Below are 23,222 nucleotides of genomic sequence, written 5' to 3'. Positions count from 1 at the left end.
TTTTAACTTACGAAATGGTTGTTGATTCCATATACCCTAACACCATATTACAACCAATTGCACGAGCGTGAGAACGAATTTCCATGCGAAGTTCGTTCCACCACATATCTCTAGTTTCTGGATCATCAAGGTTGGGAACACGAGCTAATAATTTTACTGATCTTGCAGATACAGTAGCACCTATAAAATTATTATCTGTAGAATTCTCACCAGCTTTATTTAAGTTTTATTTTTAATCCTTTTACCTATATGAAGAATAAATCCTGGAGGTACTTTTGTGATTGTGAGAAACGGATATTCCAGTAAATCTATGGCATCGTGATTGAGCGATCTTATTAAAATGCTTGTAGGTTGCCCTCGTGAATATGCAGCAAAATAGCGGTCATTTGACGTAAGAGAGTTTCCTTCAATTGAAAAAAGTATTGAAAACGTTAAACATTCGTTGCATAAGGCATAAACAATCCAACTCGGCTTAAATATTGCAATTGCAATTCGTCAGTCCACAGACCTGACAGATTTTCCCGCGCATCTACATATGCAAGCACGCATGCATATGAAGGGTGTGATCCTTATCTGGTTTGATCGATATCCCGATGACGGTTCACTGTAAGATAATGAACTTTCCAAACAAAAATCATATTCCAAATCGAATTAATGGCTTTTTCAATATCTTGCGCATCAAGTACCAGATCCTATAACGGGATTAAAACGTAGCCCAGCGAGCGAAAGTTAACTGTATCGATATCCATCACGAATATTGATGTCAATATCATGATGAATACAAACATAAATATTACAAACATAAATATAAATTGAATATTATTGATATCGATATCTTTCAAAATATCAATAAGTCAGCTGCTTCTGTATCCCGTGATGGTTTGCTGTTGATATTGCTGAACTGGTTGCGGTTCGCGCCTCAAGTTCTACAGCGTCTTAAGCATCAACACGAGCTAATAACTACGTCGAAAGCAACGCGGCAGTAAGGATTCGTTTCTAAGCTAGCGAAAGACTTTTTCGATCCATATAAAGCATTGCACGCAGATGTCAGTGCGTTTTTTTTTTCTTACCAGGTTTGACAGTGTTGTGGGGTTTGTTTTGATTACTTATTCGCAAGACCCAGAAGCAAAAAACTGCAAAAAGGACAAAAATATATGTTGTACAGAACTGTTATCATTTTCCTGCTTCGGAAAAGTCGGGTATTTCCGGTTCCCGCAAACAAGTGGGACGAATTACAAGTAATAAGCCCACTAGCAATAAAATTAGGTTACAAAGGGAATCAAAACAAAACACACAAAAACGTCAAACCAGAGTTGAGGTTAGGCACCGTGCAAAGGTTTATTGCTGGAAGTCATTGTGCTGTTCTTTCGTCCATCCAAGTGGATGGCATCTATAATATGGCATCCTTACCAGGTCACATGATGCCTAATAACCTATCAAAAACTGCATAAGATTTTAACTGATTCTTGGAGATTTTTTTCCACTGAATTCAGAAAAAATAATAAAAAGTGGAAGGTTGCATCAGAGACACTACCGCCTTTGGACGTAGGACCACGCAGAGCTGTTTTTTATAAATATACTTTTTCTACGTTCTTTGGGTGCAGTTTATTTTACGAAAAATAAATGATTACATAATGTAAAGCGAATACCTTTTATACGCTCATAACTCAGCCATTTTTCGGGATTGTCTGAAAATAAAATTTCGGGTTCGGGTTTGACGAAAAAAAACTACAAGGTTGTACGAAAGGGTGACGTAGGACTATATCAAAGCATTAAATCAAAGACTAATGTAAACTGCATTTCTGGCATATGCATGTTTATAAGAATCTGCGAGTGCCATTGTTTAAGTGAATGTTTAAAAGAGAAGAGCGAAATATTCAGATTTTATTCTTCATTGAATCATTCGGCTGGTAAATGGCTTGGTAATGCGTACCATCGGTGCCTTGTGCACTGGGCATAAAATAGACCCCACAGTGGTCCACAGCCTCTTACCTAGCAACTCCTACCCCAACCTCCTCGTGGTACCAGCCGGGATACGAGCAACCTCGGGTGGAGATCGGGTAACCAACCCCGGTGGAAACCAAGGTCGTATGCTGACAGGGGGAGGGCTCCTTCGAGCTACGTTGGCCCTCCGGCGATACTGTGGGGTTGGTTGCGGGCTTTGCAAGCCTGAACCACTAAAAAAACCAAAGCAATGGACTCCGTAAGTAATAATAATAACTCTAATCGGAACAATCGGCAAAGACCCAGGCGACGAAAACGGACTAACGATTGGAAATTAGGAACATGGAACTGTCGGTCTCTAAATTTCCTCGGAAGTACCCACGTGCTTTCTAAAGAAGTGAAGAGCCGCAAGTTCGACATCGTAGCGCTGCAGGAGGTATGCTGGAAAGGAACGATGGTACGTACGTATAGAGATGGTCATACCATCTACCAGAGCTGCGGCAATACACACGAGCTGGGCACAGCTTTTATAGTGATGGGCGAGATGCAGAAGCGGGTGATCGGGTGGTGGCCGATCAACCCCCGAATGTGCAGATTAAGAATCAAGGGCCGATTCTTCAATATAAGCATAATTAACGTACACAGCCCTCACCTCGGAAGTACCGATGATGACAAAGACGAATTCTACGCGCAGTTGGAGCGCGAATACGACCGCTGCCCAAGACATGATGTCAAAATTATCATCGGGGACTGTAATGCTCAGGTTGGTCAGGAGGAGGAATTCAAACCGGTGATTGGACGGTTCAGCGCTCACCCGCAAACGAACGAAAACGGCCTAAGACTTGTCGACTTCGCCGCCTCCAAGAACATGGCCATACGTAGTACCTTCTTCCAGCATAACCTCTACCATCGGTACACCTGGAGATCACCCAACCAGACAGAATCACAAATCGACCACGTTCTGATAGATGGTCGGCACTTTTCAGACATTATCGACGTCAGAACCTATCCGGGCGCTAACATTGATTCGGATCACTACCTAGTGATGGTAAGGATACGTCAAAAACTATCTGTTGTGAACAACATACGATACCGCCGCCCGCCACGGTATAATCTAGCGCGACTGAAGCAACCAGAGGTCGCCGAAAACTACGCGTTATCTCTCGAAACCGCGCTGCCGGAAGAGGGAGAGCTGTATGAAGCCCCTCTTGAAGACTGTTGGAATGCCGTGAAAACAGCCATTAACAGCGTAGCGGGGAACGTCCTAGGCAGTGTGGCACCGAGGAATGACGAGGAATGACGAGGAATGCCAGCAGATATTGGATGAGAAGAACGCAGCGCGGGTACAAATGCTGCGTAGAGCCACCCGTCAGAATGTGGAGCGATACAAACAGAAGCGGAGGCAGCAAACCCGACTCTTCAAGGAAAAGAAGCGCCACCAAGAGGAGAAGGAGTGCGAAGAACTCGAACAGCTGTACCGCTTTCACGACACACGGAAGTTCTATCAGAAACTCAACGGATCTCGCAAAGGCCTCGTGCCGCGGGCCGAAATGTGCAGAGATAAAGATGGAGGTATCTTGACTGATGACCGTGCGGTGATCGAAAGGTGGAAGCAGCACTACGATGAACACCTGAATGGCGTGCAGGCGGAAGACCATGATAGCGGAGGAAGTGACCACATTGGTGCAGCAAGCGACGAAGATGTGCCACCCCCATCGATAAGGGAAGTTAATGAAGCCATCCAGCGGCTAAAGAACAACAAAGCAGCGGGAAAGGATGGCATTGGAGCGGAACTTATTAAAACAAGTTGGCCGGCTGTCTGCATCAATTGATTGTCAAGATTTGGGATACGGAACGACTACCGGAGGAGTGGAAAGACGGGGTTATCTGCCCTATCTACAAGAAAGGTGGTAAGCTGGATTGTGAGAACTACCGAGCCATCACTATCCTGAATGCCGCCTACAAAGTGCTGTCCCAAGTCCTCTTTCATCGACTATCGCCAATAGCCAATAGATTTGTGGGAAGTTACCAGGCCGGCTTCATGGAGGGTCGGTCTACAACAGACCAAATCTTCACCCTGCGGCAGATCCTCCAGAAGTGCCGCGAATTCCGAGTCCCCACGCACCACCTGTTCATCGATTTCAAAGCCGCATATGATAGCGTAAACCGACAAGAGCTATGGAAAATTTTGGACGAAAACGGCTTTCCGGGTAAGCTTACTAGACTTATCATGGCTACGATGGATGGGATCCAGTGCTGTGTGAGAATCTCGGGTGGATTGTCGGACCCATTCGAATCTCGCAGGGGACTTCGACAAGGAGATGGTCTTTCCTGCCTGCTATTCAACATTGCGCTTGAAGGTGTTATAAGGCGAGCGGCGAGCGGCGATCGAAATGCGGGGCACGATCCAGTCAATTTATCTGCTTTGCTGACGACGTGGATGCTGTCGGCAGAACATTTGAGGCGGTGGAAGATCAGTACACCAGACTGAAACGCGAAGCAGAGAAGATTGGATTGCAGATAAATACGTCTAAAACGAAGTATATGCTGGCGGGCGGGACCGAGCGCGACAGGGCCCGCTTGGGCAGCACCGTGGTAATCGACGGGGATGATTTCGAGGTAGTCGACGAGTTCGTATACCTTGGCTCGCTGGCAACAGAGGACAACAATACCAGCCGTGAGATGAAAAGACGTATTATCAGCGGAAGTCGGGCCTACTACGGACTCCACAAACACCTGCGGTCGAACAATCTGAGCCCCCGTACAAAGTGCACACTGTACAAAACGCTAATTAGACCGGTTGTCCTCTACGGGCACGAAACGTGGACATTGCTAGAAGAGGACCTACGAGCACTCGGAGTTTTCGAACGGCGGGTGCTAAGAACCATCTTTGGCGGAGTGCAAGAGAACGGTGTATGGAGGCGAAGAATGAACCACGAGCTCGCGCATCTCTACGGCGAACCAAGTATTCAGAAAGTGGTTAAAGCTGGACGGATACGTTGGGCAGGACATGTTGCTAGAATGCCGGACAACTATCCTGCAAAAATGGTTTTCGCATCAAATCCGGTAGGAACAAGACGAAGAGGGGCACAGCGAGCGAGGTGGCAAGACCAGGTGGAGCGAGATCTGGCGAGCACTGGGTGCCCGCGGAACTGGAGATCAGTTGCCATGGACCGAAACAGATGGAGAAATTATACTGCGCAGGCCTTGTCATAAGACGTTAGGCCAAATAAGTAAGTAAGTAAGTCTTCATTGAATAGTTTTGAAAATACGTGGAGGGGGGTTCATAAGTACAAAGCCTGCAACCATTGAGACATAGAGATTTCTTTTAAAAAATCACTTGTGTGCATCATAAAGGTTGAAATAGTAATGAATGACCAGCCCACAGATTATTGTTTTAAATATGATTATGCGTAGCTTGACATTTTTTAATAATCTTACTTTAACTCGCTAGTGGCGTTTAAAAGGGTCATTGGTTACAAATAACATTAAAGCCAAAGCACGTTCATCGCAAATATGACGTACCATTCGAAAGTCCTTCTCTTTTGACATGAATGACAACGGGCACGTAAGTTAGTGGCGTCGATTCACTGTCTTTTGTTCCGAGAAGGTTTTACTAGTTTACTTTCACAGCTAACCGCTTGTTACATAGCAGAAAATATCCCACAAACGCAAAAATTTATGTTTTATTTGTATGAGAGTCCTTATCTTCCTACCACAGAGGTGAGGGGTCTCAAATCATCATAAAATAAAGTCATGCCTCCAAAAATCCCCACATGCCAACTCTGGTTCCATTTGCTTGATTAGTTTTAGAGTTGAGGAAATTTAAATTTCATTTGTATGGGAGTCCCCCCTCGAAGAAGGAGAAAGAGTCTCAGTACATCATAGAAAAAAATCCTGCCTTCTGAAACCTCCACATGCCAAATTTGGTTCCATTTGCTTGATTAGTTCTCGAGTTTTGAGGGAATTTGAGTTTCATTTTTATAGGAGCCCCCCCCCTCTTACGCCCTCCTTAAAATTGTTTTCTTACCGCTCCCCCTCCATAAAATTGCTGGTCATTTTATCTATCCAACGACATATTATAAATTGTTCAGTTTCATTCAGTAGTTTAGTAGTTATTAGCATTTGAAATCTTTCATTCAAACGTTACACTTCTATTTTCGTTTTCACAGAGTGCTACCCAGTCCCAGTATAGTAAACAAAGACAATCTCTATTCCTAGCATAGTCTTACCTAGCGAGGTGGTCGACAGGTGGAAGCAGTATTTCGATGAGCACCTCAATAGCGATATAGCAGCAGGAGACGCAATGGAAGTTAACCTCGGAGTGCCTACAAACGACAACAGCGAGCCGGCTCCCGATCCGGAAGAGATCCGGCGAGAAATTCGTCAGCTGAAGAATAACTGAGCCGCCGGAAAGGACCAGAAGAGCTCTACAAAAATGACCAAAAACCACTAGCAGCGGCACTTCATTGGGTAATTTCTAGGTGTTTGGTAGTACGAACCGTACTCACGGAGGCCCCACTTTACGCGTCGTGAGTGACCCGTGATTAAGTGACGCTGCCGGCTTAGCGCACTAACCAACAATATGGCATTGTAAGGCATTATTAAAAATAAGTTCTTATAACCCACGACAATTGCGGATCCAAAATTGAAATGGACATTGTTTGTCATAGATTATATAAGGCACTAAGCGACATGCTTAGTCAGTCCACGTCGTTAACCGCCAGCAGCCGTAGTGCTGTCTGTGTCTATAGTTGAATATGTTCTCTGTTAAGTGTTAAGTTTGTAAATATATTAACTAGTGTAGTATACAATGGGTGGTGTGTTTGTGTCCCAAGAACCCGTCCGATCATTGCAATCGGCGAAGACGCCCCAAGGGGAACTATTTTGGCCTTAATTGCCTGGGACAGGCAATTCCCAGAATACGAGACATCGCATCCGGTAATCTGCGCTGATGGAGGAATTTAAAACATACAGTCCACCCGCTCCCAACCGTGCTGTCGAACATTGGTCCTTCGAGCCGGATTGGGAGCCAAATCGAGGATCCAGGAAAGGTATTATCAGCGCAGAAGGAGACACACAAAGGACGCACTCGCATGGATTATGGATTTCATGTATGTGGGTTATCAAACAGCACTATATTGGTTGTGGCGGTTGCTGTTTCCCATTTGGCATCATTTTCATAGGGCTCATTGAGCAAGTCAACTAAGCAACTGCATCGAATCTATCTGGTAGTCTACATTTTGCTCAACACCGCAATCGCTTTTCCAGAGAAGCTTTCCACTAGATCGCCGTCGCCCAAGAAATGCACGCAGCTGCATTGTTATCCCGTTTTGCCAAGGTTTTCGTAGTATGCAACAAATTCTGCCCGTTTGCACAAAGTTATCACAAAAGCGTCAATAATCCAAAAGGGACGCTACCTCAGTAAGACTGCTACTGGTTAGCATCGATACACGATCAGTCAGCGTTCGGCTGAAACTAATAAGATCACTTACAATTACACATTCTCTAGAAATAGGAAGATTATAAGTCAGTATTCTTTTCTCTCGCGATTGTCGCGTAGCTCACAGAAACGAGACTGGAAACAATCTCTTCCCGAAATCAGTATGTCACTCGGTCAGCCAAGAGAACAAGTTTTCCCACGTACGACTCTCGGAACATACCAATAGATAAGCGATCCGCTCACTCTGTGATAACGATATATTTATTCTCGAGTACAAGCATACTCTCTGTGTCTTATCAATCCGCGCAGTGTGCTAATCGGTATCAGAATGCTGTCAGTTCTCTGGATGAAAAAGGGAACAGAATACGGACTGTTCAATCACGATGATCCAATATCTGACCCATCGGCTTATTTGCTAATCACTTATCACCGTTGGTTATTAAAATCACTGCTTGCACTGCAGTGTGGAAGTATATCATTCTATCGGCAGTAGAAATAAGTTAGCTGGCTGCCTGACTTAAGTAAGTTCTTTACGATATGGTTGCTTTTGTAAAGGAAATTTTGGAGTTCGTTTTTTGCCGAAGAAACAAGCCTTAGGGCGAGGAAATAGGCCAGGATCGTTTGAATGTAATATGCCAATGAGGATATTAATTACAGTGAACAACAACGAGTGGATAAATAAACATGATGTGGATAAGAACCGTGGTGATTTATTTCGAGGGTCGTAGTCCATTGGAAGATCGTAGTTTTCAATAACTCTTGTGGTTGGTCCGCTTTGATGGCATTGAAAGGCTGGCGATCGTTACTGATTATTGTTTGTGCGGCAGAATTGAGCAATTTCTCGAAGCGTATAGATTAATGCGAATGCTGATTTAGCGGGTGATTATGTAGAATTAGATAATGAATGGTTGATCAAATGGAATGGTTCTCGAATAATAATCGAAAACGTTGGAGAAATATTAGTTACGGTTTGGTAAATAATTGGGCAAGGCTATTTCGGACAAGGCCTTGGATAAATAACTATGCGATTTGGCGGTATGGAGGAAGCTACGGGCAATTAGGAGCAACATTTGGGAAAATGGTTGGAAAGTGAAGTGAATATATATTTTCTAATTGGCGTGGGGATTATGACGATCTGACGAAGAGAGGCGGTGTAATTTGGAACATATATTTTGGAAATGTTTACACGGAAATGTAACTATCGCACCCGTGCAAACCTTTGGTGGCTGATATGTTAAATGCCAAGGAGGCGGACCGCGAGTTGAAGTGGTTAAGCGGTTCCAATCGAGGGAAGCATTTCGGGGTAGTGCATTATGGTCAACCTGGCGACCAGACTGCCACCCCACCATCCCTCTCAGATAAGTACTATAAATTATTGATGGGAAATTAATTATTTACGCGGCCAACGCTTTTCAGACTGCAATTTTAAAAGCGTTGCTGGATGCACCAAATGGTTGGTGTGATTTTGGTCTATCAGGATTGGCATTCGGCGGTATTACGCGAATGGTTCGCAAAGTCAGTAGATGGTGCGGAATTATAAACTTTAAAGAGAGTAGCCAGATTACACAATCAATGCCGGAGGATGGAATGGTTCGTCCACAGAAATTAGTATGGCAATCGAGAGGCTGTCGTCTCAGGGCGGGCAGCAATATTCGGCAATTGCTGCAATGTAATATGTTCACCTAGCAGGACAGGTGAATTTGCGGGAAACAATGGAATATTTTCGGATTGGGCGACCAGTTATGTCGCGTCCAAGGTGATACTCGGATCTGTCTGATGCGGCGTCGGATACTAATTAGGATGCCACATGTCAAGCGTTGCTAGCGTGTTCCAGCGAGTAAAGCAATTGGGGGCTGCGCGTTCTGGTCAACTTGGCGACCAAACAGCACCCCACCACACTCCTAAGATAAGTACCATCAAATAAAAAATAATCGCAAACGGTCTACGCGGTTAATGTTTCAGGAATATTTAGATCTGTTGAAATCGGCATGGAGTACAAAGGTGTACTAAGCAACTGGAATGGTTCGTCAATTAGGATTAGCTGCAAACGGCGGGCAGCTGATTCATGGTGGGGCAACAATGTTCGAGCAATTCGTGCATTACAGTTACTGGAGCGGTAACGGGAAGCCGCATTGGATCGGTTGGGCAGTTTCGGATCTGCAAATGGTTGGCAATCAACAGGATTACCGAATTGGAATTCGGTTTAGGTTCGTGCAGCTCGTGGGGAGATAGGCTCTTCCATGATTAGGTTTATGGAAATCACACTGCAAGGGAAGCAGTTACTCGTGCACCGAAAATACAAGTTTCATCCCCTAGTTGGCGGGGGCTTAAGCCGGAATAGAATATCAAGGGATTCCCTTTCCGGCAGCAGCATTATCAAGATCGAGGGATTTGGTGTTGCAGCGGCGGTGCTAACGAGGGAGCACTCTACCGACCACGGTTTTGGACAGTCAACGGGACTGATATTAGAGCATGCATCGGCATCACAGGGCATTCCGGTGGACATGCAGGTCGTAAAAGAGGTCGGTGTGGGACCTACCACTACCGGTAGAGGTGAAATAAGGTCATGAGGATAAGGCATCGGAGTCAAGGGACTCCACGTTCAGGAAGTTGTACCATCAATGTCAAGGGACATGGTGCAGCAACAAACTTCAACAAGCTGCATACCTTAGGGGTACCACAAGGGCGTACCAAACGGCATGCGGAAGGAGCAAGGGCTGCAAGGAAGGGCAGCGATAAACCAACCAACCATCTAACCGACCAATCCAACTGCGTATGGGATATACGCAGAGAGCTACATTCAATGGAACAGTATACTAGATCATTATCAACAAAACACCAGCCACAAGCTTGACGTGGCTTGCAGGAATCCAGCACTATGGGCAATGGGGGGCGGCGTGTGTTCGGTCAACATGGCGACCGGAACTGCCACCCCAATCCCACCCACAGTTAAGTACAGTCTTTTTGAAAGGCAAAGCAGAAATTTAGGCCAATTAACTTTTAGCAGCACACCAGCGAGGCTTAGGAACACCCTTCAATGGCGGACGGCTACCAGTAGGAAAGGACCTCTAAGGTACAACTATCACCGATAGGACAAGGACCGGTCGATATGGGCTACCGGTATTCACCACAATTAAGCCAATCAAGGACGAGCAGGAACTGTGAACAACCACTAGGGCTTCTGGAATATATTCGGTTGAAAACTGGCGATTTCAAGGCGGCAGGATGTTTGGTAGTACGAACCGTACTAACGGAGGCCCCACTTTACGCGTCGTGAGTGACCCGTGATTAAGTGACGCTGCCGGCTTAGCGCACTAACCAACAATATGGCATTGTAAGGCATTATTAAAAATAAGTTCTTATAACCTACGACAATTGCGGATCCAAAATTGAGATGGACATTGTTTGTCATAGATTATATAAGGCACTAAGCGACATGCTTAGTCAGTCCACGTCGTTAACCGCCAGCAGCCGTAGTGCTGTCTGTGCCTATAGTTGAATATGTTCTTTGTTAAGTGTTAAGTTTGTAAATATATTAACTAGTGTAGTATACAATGTGTGGTGTGTTTGTGTCCCAAGAACCCGTCCGATCATTGCAATCGGCGAAGACGCCCCAAGGGGAACTATTTTGGCCTTAATTGCCTGGGACAGGCAATTCCCAGAATACGAGACATCGCATCCGGTAATCTGCGCTGATGGAGGAATTTAAAACATACAGTCCACCCGCTCCCAACCGTGCTGTCGAACACTAGGATTAGGGAGGAGGAGAAACTACCGGAGGAGTGGATGGAAGGTGTAGTCTGTCCCATCTTCAAAAAGGGCGCCCGGCTGGATTGCTGTAATTACCGCGGTATCACGTTGCCGCGCATCAACGCCGCCTAAAAGGTGCTCTCCCAGATTTTGTTGCGTCGTCTATCCCCAATAGCAAGAGAATTCGTAGGGCAGAATAAGGCGGGCTTTATGGGGACCCGTACTACTACGGATCAAATTTTTATTCATCGACAAATCCTCCAGGAATGTCGAGAGTATAACATGCCCACGCATCATATTTTCGTGGATTTCAGGACAGCATACGATACAGTTGAACGAGAACAGCTATGACAGATAATGCAAGGGTACGGTTTTCCTGATAAACTGATGCGGCTGATCAAAGCTACTCTGGAGCGAGTGATGTGCTACGTGCGCTTTAGAGTCCTTTCGAATCGCGGAGAAGGTTGCGGCAAGGAGATGGGCTGTCCTGTATGTTATTCAATATCGCTATTGAATATGTGATCCAGCGAGCGGGCATCAAAACTAGAGGAACGATCTTCAGCAAGAATAGCCAACTCCTAGCCTGGAAATGCAGCCTACTTTTCCCTCCGCAAGATGCTTCGATCTGGGAACATGCGCTACCGCCCAAAGCTGACGATGTACAAAACGCTAATCAGACCGGTAGTCCTCTACGGACTTGAGACAGTAACTTTCTTTACGGAGGACATATGTGCACTAGCCGTATTTGAACGAAAGGTGTTGCGGACTATTTTTGGCAGAGTACAAACAGAAAGCGGAGAGTGGCGGAGGCGTATGAATCACGAGCTACATGCACTGCTTGAAGAGATTCCCATCGTACACCTGGCGAAAGTTGGGAGACTACGGTGGGTCGGCCACGTCGCAAGGATGCCGGGCGACTGTGCAGTGAAATCCGTTCTCTTCAAAATCCCCACCGGCACCAGGAATAGAGGGGCCCAACGTGCTAGATGGCTCGACCAGGTTTGAAACCGACTTGCGCGTGTCGAGACGCGCAACGAATTGGCGACGAATAGCCAGAAGGATCGAGTACAATGGAGAGGAATTCTTGATACGGCAAGAGCCACCCCGGCTCTCGGCTGCTAAAGTAAGTAACCTAGCATACATGTTAAAAATAAGGCAATACTCAATACAGGAAGATTATAGATTACATTCACCTCTATAAATTTTTTATACATGATTTTTACATTTTTTGCTTCTGAATGCTTCTGAATTCTTTTTGAATGAGCGTAACTCAATGACAAAACTCTGTTTTGGAGTGAAAAAAAATAGAATTGCATAAAACAAAATATTTCAGTCCCCTGGTATGTTTTCTGTATTCATTATGTAAAAATTTACAAAACTGAATAATAAAAACCCGATTTAATTCACCTAGTGGTGAAAGGAACCTTTATTATACCATCTTATTTGTCATTTGATATGGGCTTTTGCAGCTCATATATTATTTTTGATTGGAATGAAGTTTTGCTGATATGTTGGATACAACACAAGGATTTATTTTCCATTGAACATAATTTTTTCGCCAAGACTAATTTTTCAAAATGGCGTATTTGAGATTATTTTTTAAATTAAATCTTAAAACAATTTATTTGATCAAAATGGCGTCATTTGATCAAAATGGCGTTGTGTGAAATTAAATGCAGTTTCAGAAAAAAATTAACTGAAAGAAAACACTTCACAAAATTGTAATAAAAATCTTATTTACTTACTTAATCAGCCTAACGTCTTACGACAAGGCCTGCGCAGTATAATTTCTCCATCTATTTCGGTCCATGACAGCTGGTCTCCAGTTCCACGGACACCAAGTGCTCGCCAGATCTCGCTCCACCTGGTCTTGCCACCTTGCTCGCTGTGCCCCTCTTCGTCTTGTTCCTACCGGATTTGATACGAAAACCATTTTTGCAGGATAGTCCAGCATTCTAGCAACATGTCCTGCCCGTTGTATCCTTCCAGCTTTAACCACTTTCTGAATACTTGGTTCGCCGTAACGACGCGCGAGTTCGTGGTTCATTCTTCGCCTCCATACTTCGTTCTCTTGCACTCCGCCAAAGATGGTTCTTAGCACCCGCCGTTCGAAAACTACGAGTGCTCGTAGGTCCTCTTCTTGTAGTGGCCACGTTTCGTGCCCGTAGAGGACAACCGGTCTAATTAGCAATTTGTACAGTGTGCACTTTGTACGAGGGCTCAGATTGTTCGATCGCAAGTGTTTGTGGAGTCCGTAGTAGGCCCGACTTCCGCTGATAATACGTCTTTTCATCTCACGGCTGGTATTGTTGTCCTCTGTTGCCAGTGAGCCAAGGTATACGAACTCGTCGACTACTTCGAAATCATCCCCGTCGATTACCACGGTACCACCCAAGCGGGCCCTGTCGCGCTCGGTCCCGCCTGCCAGCATATACTTCGTTTTAGACGTATTTATCTTGAATCCAATCTTCTCTGCTTCGCGTTTTAGTCTGGTGTACTGATCTTCCACCGCCTCAAATGTTCTGCCAACAGCATCCACGTCGTCAGCAAAGCAGATAAATTGACTGGATTTATTGAAAATCGTGCCCCGCATTTCGATCGCCGCTCGTCTTTTAACACCTTCGAGCGCAATGTTGAATAGCAGGCAGGAAAGACCATTTACTTGTCGAAGTCCCCTGCGAGATTCGAATGGGTCCAACAGTCCACCCGAGATTCTCACACAGCATTGGATCCTATTCATCGAGGCCATGATAAGTCTAGTAAGCTTACCCAGAAAGCCGTTTTCGTCCAAAAACGGCTTTAAAATCGATGAACAGGTGGTGCCGGGGGACTCGAAATTCGCGGCACTTCTGGAAGATCTGCCGCAGGGTGAAGATTTGGGCCGTTGTAACCGACCGTCCATGAAGCCGCCTTGGTAACTTCCCACAAATCTATTGGCTATTGGCGATAGTCGATGAAAGATGACTTGGGACAGCACTTTGTAGGCGGCATTCAGGATAGTGGTCGCTCGGTAGTTCTCACAATCCAGCTTATCACCTTTCTTGTAGATAGGGCAGATAACTCGGTCTTTCCGTATCCCGTATCCCAAATCTTGACAATCAGTTGATGCAGCAGCCGGCCAACTTGTCCGGGCCCATTTCAATAAGTTCCGCTCCAATGCCATCATTTCCCGCTGCTTTGTAGTTCTTCAGCCGCTGGATGGCTTCATTAACTTCCTTTATCGATGGGGGTGGGACATCTTCATTGCTTTCTACACCAATGTGGTCACTTCCTCCGCTATCATGGTCTTCCGCCTGCACGCCATTCAGGTGTTCATCGTAGTGCTGCTTCCACCTTTCGATCACCGCACGGTCGTCAGTCAAGATACCTCCATCTTTATCTCTGCACATTTCGGCCCGCGGCACAAAACCTTTGCGAGATCCGTTGAGTCTCTGATATCACTTCCGTATGTCGTTAAAGCGGTACAGCTGTTCGAGTTCTTCGCACTCCTTCTCCTCTTGGTGGCGCTTCTTTTCCTTGAAGAGTCGGGTTTGCTGCCTCCGCTTCTGTTTGTATCGCTCCACATTCTGACGGGTGGCTCTACGCAGCATTTGTACCCGCGCTGAGTTCTTCTCAGCCAATAAAAATCATAAAATGTCAATTTTTTAAAATATCCCTTCCTATTTGTCTTATTTTTTTAAAGGTAGCTTAAATTATGCCCTAAAATCTGATAAAGAGCTACTTATAGACACTCTTTCTGATATTTTTGAAAAACCTTTGATATTTGCATGTTTTGTAAAATTTTGGACTAAATTGGACTATAAACTGTTTCTTAGGCCCAGCCATTCTAAAGCTATTGCTAATGTGAAATCTAAAAAATATGTATTACGGTCAATTTATGCAAAATATCCGTTAACCGTGTAATCGACCTTTACGGATTTGAACCAAATTTTATCAGATTGTTCGTTTTATGTCAAAAAGCAAAAATCCTAAGTTTGGTGCCAATTGGTCTTCCTCACAATTAATGGTAGTAGCACGATTGTGCAAGGAAAAACCCGTTTTATAAAACCTTTTTATTTTATTTGTTTACTTATAGATAAATATTGTAGCCAAATTATTAAAGACAACGTTTATTCGTTTGCTTCTGGAAGGCGAAAACTTCTACTATATGCTATGCCTACTATATCTGCTACAATATGGAAATATTAGGTTTAGAAAGAAACTATTTTCACATTCCAATTCCAATAAAAAATAGTCGAGTAAAATATGGCTTTTTCTAGTGTTTTGAGCTAGAAATGCTCATATACAAATCGACACGGTTTTTTTTATAATTAAAATTAACTTTATTTTATACAGTATAATACAATTACATTTTTACAAAACTGATTAAGCTGGTTTGATTCCACCTAAATTCACGTTTATCTCTTTGAGAATTTTATACCTCTCCATTTTTGCCGGTTTGCGTTAATCGCATTAAATAAATGAAATAGTGTTAGTTTATCTTCTGCTAACTGATACGGATAACTCAGAATCTTCCAACGAGATGTTAATCAGGCTGTCTTTAGAATCAATTGAATCACTCCGAATACTTTTAAATATGACTCCAAATAATTTCAAACTTTCAGTTTCTGCTAAATTAAATGGTCCGCCACAACAGGGATTGATTCGCATAAATCGCGATTTATTAATATTTACATTAATTTTCAAAAACATTGGGAAAGAAGCAATGATACTTATAACAGTATCAAGCTCTTCTGACATACATACATACAAGAAATACATCGTCCGTAAACGCAATCACTCTCAGGAATTTGTCATACACAAGAACCCCGAGCACGCTTTAATTGATCATCCGAATCAATGGTTCCACATACAAAATAAAAGGTAACATGCTCAGAGGACAATCATTTGAATGATGATTTTAATAAACAAAAGATTTTCTAATAAGTACTGCAGTACTTTTCTCGTCTACACTAATGTTCATTAGAGTATTATAAAGGAAAAATCAGGATAGCTAACTACTTGTAAGAGCACGATATCAATATTGTGCTCGTTGATTAATTCTTTTAAAAGGTTCTTATTCACTTGTATGCTAGTGCTGTTAAAATTACCTGTTCCGACTGAACAAATAAAATTCATTGTGTTACCTAGTGTGTTAATAATTATTTATAGTTCTTGTCACCGGGTTTTTTTTCGGTTATTTAGCGATTTTGAACGTCGTGCCTGAGCCAGCAGCAGACTGCTTTCTGTAGGGGGTACCATGACCGGTTTCTTGGAGACTACATCTGACTCCGATGAATTAGAGTCCTTTCGATTGATTGGACGTCCTCTTTTTTTCTTGCTGGATAAAACCTTCATCTCAGCATCCTCTCCGCCATCATGTTCAGTAGGGGCTTTCGTTGCCACTTTGTCTTTGACATCAGTCTGCTCCCCATTGCCTGTTAGCTGCTGTCTTAGCACAACCATACCGGACGCGGATGATGGTTGTGCAGTAAGACCGTTTGCAACTATGTTTGCGAAAGATCCAGGGTTTTCATCGTAACTTTTCTCGTTGCCATAGTTAAGTATTATTTCCTTATTTGTACCCGATGCAGCTTGCAGACGTGTATTTACACTCTGGCGTTTCGGGCAATTTGCTTTCAGGTGATCCAGAGACCCACAAGCAAAACATTTGTTTAGCATACCGTCATAGAAAATCCTTGCTCTGATGTTCTCGAAGTTGACTTGTGCCGGAATTTCCGACACAATTTCCATATGAGCACCTCGAATACCGTTCCATATTGGAAATCCAGACTCAGCCGAATATCGTTCGCGCACTAACTGGTTAACGTTTCCATATTTTGCCAGAACTGTGGCAATCTGCTCATCTTTGACCTCTGGTGGTAGACCGAAGATTCTCACATAGCGGAACGTGCCGTTTGCTGCTGTTACAGGAACATGCAAACGGTCTCCATTCGCATACCGGAATTCCACGTTGGTACCTAGCTTATAAAGTGCTTTTTTTACAAGCGTTTCTGATTGAAACCGCACAAAAAGACTGTAGTCCTCTCGATACATCGCGTTTAACTCATCGGTAGTCCATCCCTGTTCCCTGAAGAACGTAAAAACCTCGTCGTTAGTAGGATTCCGTGTATGCGATCCAAAACGCAGCCTGATTGTATTTTCTCGTTTCGGTTCCATCGCTTAGATTCTCGTTCCTTCAAACAATAAACTACTTTGTCCAAATGGATAAAACAATAGCTTGAAATCAATAGTTCGAATTAAACAATAGCTGATAACTGATAACCTGCAGCACTCTTTGAATGTCACGAAACACGTCTGGTTCGGACGAAAGCTGAGAGCGTACTGACTTCGGAACGTAATTCAATTGTTTGTTAACAATGTGCAAGTTATCATCTATAAGCATCCCAGTGATAAATAATCTTCAGAGTGTATTTTAACTTTGTAGAATATTTCAAAGCAATAAAAAAGTCGTGTGCAAAGTTTTTGAGCAGAACTGATTTTAAAGCGGTTTCTTTAGGCAAATCATTAAATTTTACAACCAGTAAGAGATAGATAGTTGCTATATGCAGCAAAATTGCTTATTTTAATGTGTTACACAATTTTTGTGGAGACACTATATTTTTACCTTTGTTATAGTATATAACAAAGGTTTAGAAATTGGTCGAAAAACACGAAACTGATCCGAAGCCCGGAGGGCCGAATCACATATACCAATCGATAGAGCTCGACGAACTGAGCAATGTCTGTGTGTGTATGTGTGTGTGTATGTGTGTGCAGCTCATTTTCTATCGTCTATTTCTCGGATATGGCTGCACCGATTTATGCGTTATTAGTCTCATTTGAAAGGTATTATTGCCTAGTATATCACTATTGAATTGCTTCGTGGTCCGATGTTTTGTTTAAAAGTTATAAGCAAAAATGTGAAAACTACGTGACACGGTTTTCTCCGGAACCACACAACCGATTTCAATGATCTTAGTACCAAATAAAAGCTCTTGCTAAATTATAAAAATTTTCAGGAAGTTTTATTGAAAACAAATAAGTAGTTTAAAAGTTATGCTTAAAAACGTGTTTTGACAAGGTAATAATTATCGCCTGTTTCTCAGAGATGGCCAAGCCGATTTATGCGCTATAAGTCTCATTTGAAAGGTAATATAGCCGGATAAATCACTATTGAATGGTTTTTTGATTGAACTTTTAGTTTGAAAGTTATGAGCAATTGAAATTACACGTTAAAATTTACAATACTTTATAGCGATTTTAACCAAGATAATTTATCTAGTTTCAATTGTTTTAGTATTAAACGAGAGGTCTTAACACTGCATATGTATTTACCAAATTTCATAAGGATTGGTACTACTAGTCAAAAGATATTTAAAAATGATTGATGAAATTTATTCAAGAAAACCTTAATGACCAAACCTTTAATTGAACTAAACTAATAATATAGTAAAAATGTGTAATTTTTCAACGGATGTTTCTTTGCAGCAGTTAATTAATAAAATATAGCACATTTTCTTACACTTTTAGGGTGACCGTGAATCCACCTAATAGGGTGACACAAATTTTTGTTTTTTACATGCGTCCAAAAAAATAGCGTCTTCACAAAAATTCTACAACACTAAAATAAGCAACTTTGCTGCATATAGTAACTATCTATCTCTTACTGGTTGCGAAATTTAATGATTTGTTTGAAGAAACCACTTTAAAATCAAGCAAAGCAAAGCCATGGGTGTAAACGTCCTTCAGAACTTGACCCTTCTTTATCGACAGACTTCGCAGCTGGTTATTAGAGTACAGGAAAATTACGGGGCTAGGGCAAAGATCCTATTAACTCTGTCAGCGACACCGATCAGTCGAGATTCGAACATACAATGACTGGCTTGTTAGGCTAGCATTGTACCCCGAAGCTAACAGCCACTTTAAAATCAGTTCTGCTTAAAAATTCTGTATACGATGTTTTCATTGCTTTCCTATATTCTATATAATATAAGTAATTATATAAGTAATAAGTAATTTAGTAGGTTAAAATACACTCTGAAAATTGTTTATCGCTAGGATGCATATGGATGATAACTAGCACAGCGTTAACAAACAGTTGAATTAAATTCCGAAGACGTGTCGATTTCTTTATGATCATTTCCAGCTCAAAACGCTAAAAAAAGCCAGTTTTTTTCTCGACTATTTTCGAATGGAATTGGAATTTGAATGTGAAAATAGTTTCTTTCTAAACCTAATATTTGACGAGCAGCATTCCATAAGGTCCAATGTGCAAATGAGAGATTCTCTTTGCGATTCGTCTCTTACGGTTATTACGGCGGCACAAATTCAAGTGAATGCGTCTATTTTGCATGAAACGGTTACTGGTGTTATTGGAAAGCTTATCCTTTAGAATAATTGGGTTGAAATGTATTTATGCCGCCGTAATAAGCATAAGAGAAGAAACGCAAAGAGAATTTCTTATTTGCACATTGGACCTTTTGACATGTTGGTCGAGATTTCCATGTTTATCTGTAAGTAAAAAATAAAAAGGTTTGACAAAACGGGTCTTTTTTTAAAAAGGAGGTACTACCACTAATCGTACCACTAATGGAGGTATCAATCGGCACCAAATTTAAGATTTTTGCTTTCTGACCTAAAATGAACAATCTGACAAAATTTGGTTCAAATCCGTGAAAGTCGATTACACGGTTATCGGATACTTTGCATGTGTTGACTCCAATAGATAATTTTGAGATTTCACATCTGAATAACTTGAGAATGGCTGGGCCTAAGAAACAGTTTTTATAAGAATTTAGTTCAAAGTGATGCGTATATAATTGGACTCTGTCAGTTTTATGAAAATTACAAATTCAAATACAAATCAAAAATAATATTTTAACTGAAAATGCCTATGTCAAATGACATATAAGATGGTATAACAAAGGTTCCTTTCACAACTAGGTGGATTAAATCGGGTTTTTTGTCACCTTTTAAAAAATTAAAATTTGTGTCACCCTGTTAGGCGGATTCACTGTCACCCTAATAGTGTAAGAAAATGTGATAAATTTTATTAATAAACTGCTCCAAAGAAAGACCCGTTGAAAAATTACTCATTTTTACGCTATAGTAAATTATCGATTCCCGCTGATTCATATAAACAGCGTTTTCTTGAATAAATTTCATCAATTATTTTTCAATATCTTTTAACCAGCTAAACCAATTCTTATGAAAATTTGCAGATATATTCGCAGTGGCAAAAACTTTCATTTAATATTAAAATAGTTGGAATTAGACAAATTATCTTGGTTAAAATCATTATAAATTTTTGTTAGTTTTGATGTACTGTATAAGGTTGCTCACAATTTTCAAACTAAACGTTCAATTAAAAAACAACTCAATAGTGATCTATGCGGCTATACTATCTTTCAAATGAAACTAATAGCGCATAAATCGACTCGGCCATCTCTGAGAAACAGGCGATAATTATTACCTTGTCAAAACAGTTTTTTAAGCATAACTTTGAAACTACTCATTTGTTTTCAATAAAACTTGGTGAAAAGTTTAGCAACAGCAAAGAACTTTCATTTGGTACTAAGGTCCTTAAAATCGGTTGTGTAGTTCCGGAGAAAATCGTGTCACGTAGTTTTCACATTTTTGCTTATAACTTTTAAACGAAATGTCGGACCACAAAACAATTCAATTGTGATATACTAAGCAATAGCATCTTTCAAACAAAAGTAAAAGCGAATGAATCGGTTCAGCCATCTCCGAGAAACAGGCGATAGAAAATTATACACACACGCACACACTCACACAGACATTGATCAGTTCGTCGAGCTCTATCGATTGGTATATGTGATTCGGCCCTCCGGGCCTTGGATCAATTTCATGTTTTTCGACCAATTTCTAATCCTTTGTTATATAGTATAACAAAGGTAAAACCTTGTTTGGGATTTTTTTAACTGATCTGTGGTATAAATTTTTTCATCTATTTCGTGATTTTTCCATGCAAGTAGCATATTTTGCAAAAAATCAGTACGTGATGGAGAGAAATGGAAATCAGTTTTGGATTTTGGGACACCTCGATAAACATAGAACTCACCTAAATTACCTCACCTGTATTATTGTTCGAATGAAAACTAAAAAAAATAACGGGCCTCAAGATGAGTTTTCACCAAGAGCGCCAGAGTTTCACCGTGTGTCACGCTACAATTCTTTTTGGAATAGCAGGGTTTTGCAGATCATTATTTATCTTAGCCCGATTTATTGTTTCATTAAGGAAAGTTAATAATGAATGTTTATATCTTATTAAAAACTGTTTACCATTTGGATTCATATTGCCATGAGCGCAAAGCCGTGTCACATGTTTTCAATAACTATGGATTCAGTACAGTACCTTATATGACAACGTTATATACACATGGCAACATTGCACATATCACTATTGTTATATATATTCGAACAGCAGTTTACATACCCTTGGGTGTAATACTTAAATCAGAATCTGATGAGCGTCGACAAAATGCACCACTGGCATTACATTCTTTCAAAATAACAGCCGATGAACAAGGTACTCCTGTTTTAGCAGGGCTTTGGGAAGTGCGATTTCCAGTTGAATCCGTCAAATCCCGGCTATGTTTGTTTGTACTAGTTATTTGTACTGAATTGCAAGATAGCTCGGCTCTGAAAAAAAAAGAATTCATTTCCATCAAATGCTTGGTATAATTTGTGTTTCGTACGCATCTCTGGGACACTCTCGAGTCCCTTCGAGACGCGACGAGGGTTGAGACAAGGTGACGGTCTATCCTGCATGCTGTTCAACATCGCTCTTGAGGGGGTGATCCGACGAGCGGGCATTGAAACGAGAGGCACGATTTTTACCAAGAGTAGCCAACTTCTAGGCTTTGCAGATGACTTCGATATCATAGCCAGGAACTTTGCGACGGCGGAGGCAATCTACGCCAGACTGAAAGCGGAGTCTAGGAGAATTGGGCTAAAAATAAATGCGTCGAAGACCAAATACATGAAAGGAAGAGGCTCAAAGGAAACAAATGCGCGCCTCCCACGGACGGTAACCGTTGACGGCGACGAACTAGAAGTGGTAGAAGAGTTCGTGTATTTGGGATCGCTGGTGACCGCGGACAACAACACTAGTAAGGAGATCCAGCGGCGCATCCAAGCGGGAAATCGGGCCTACTTTGCCCTTCGTAAAACGCTACGATCAGGAAGCATACGCCGCCGCACGAAGCTAACAATGTACAAAACCATTATTAGACCGGTAGTTCTTTATGGACTTGAAGCCGTGACGCTGCTTACGGAGGACATACGCGCCCTTGCCGTGTTTGAGCGGAAAGTGCTGCGGACGATATTTGGCGGAGTACAAACTGAAAGCGGAGAGTGGCGGAGGCGTATGAATCACGAGCTACAGGCACTGCTTGGGGAGACTCCCATCGTACATCTAGCGAAAGTTAGCAGGCTACGGTGGGCCGGACACGTCGTAAGGATGCCGGACGACAGTGCGACGAAAACGGTCCTCTTCAACAACCCCACCGGCACCAGGAACAGGGGGGCCCAACGTGCACGATGGCTCGACCAGGTCGAAAGCGATTTGCGACTTCTGAGACGACTAGGAAATTGGCGACGAGTGGCCCAAGACCGAGTTGAATGGAGACGAGTGCTTGAAACAGCACGAGCCACCCCGGCTCTATGCTGCTGAAGAAGAAGAAGCTTGGTATAATTTATTGTAAATCCGTCAGCAAGCGATTCTTTCCATTCTAATCTGCCTATATAAAAGTCAAGGTATGCATGTTTACATGTTCCACCATAATTCCGTAACGTGTGGATCGTTTTATACCAAACTAGTAGACAAGTTCCATAGGATAAATAGGGGGAAGTCCTCTATGCTCGGACACTTACGGTTTTTCATATAAAACTCATTCCGGTATAAAATTCCGGTTTTATAACATCTATTTTCCCTTTAATGTGTAGTAAAACAATATAACAAGCAAAAAGATACAAAGCAACAAAATTTGCTCAGCAAGGTTAAAATTGAAATTAGATATATTTTGTGTACAAATTAGCTTAAATCGAAAGCTGTCCCTTATTACATGATTAGTGATTC

At 42.3% G+C, this 23,222-nt stretch overlaps 1 protein-coding gene across 3 annotated transcripts in view; it reads right to left on the bottom strand.

The window, feature by feature from the left end:
* Positions 1 to 23,222, bottom strand: part of LOC128744567 (C2 domain-containing protein 5) — a 255,968-nt gene that overhangs the window by 191,182 nt on the left and 41,564 nt on the right. For all 3 annotated transcript variants that reach the window (XM_053841668.1, XM_053841669.1, XM_053841670.1), the window contains exons 7-9: positions 21,579 to 21,784; positions 246 to 404; positions 12 to 180 (exon numbers count right to left, since the gene is read on the bottom strand). In XM_053841668.1, coding sequence (XP_053697643.1) covers positions 12 to 180; positions 246 to 404; positions 21,579 to 21,784 — 534 coding nt within the window. The remainder of the gene's footprint in view (positions 1 to 11; positions 181 to 245; positions 405 to 21,578; positions 21,785 to 23,222) is intronic.

Source organism: Sabethes cyaneus, chromosome 3, assembly GCF_943734655.1.
Source record: "Sabethes cyaneus chromosome 3, idSabCyanKW18_F2, whole genome shotgun sequence".
NCBI lineage: Eukaryota > Metazoa > Arthropoda > Insecta > Diptera > Culicidae > Sabethes > Sabethes cyaneus.
This window is presented reverse-complemented; position numbering and strand designations above follow the sequence as displayed.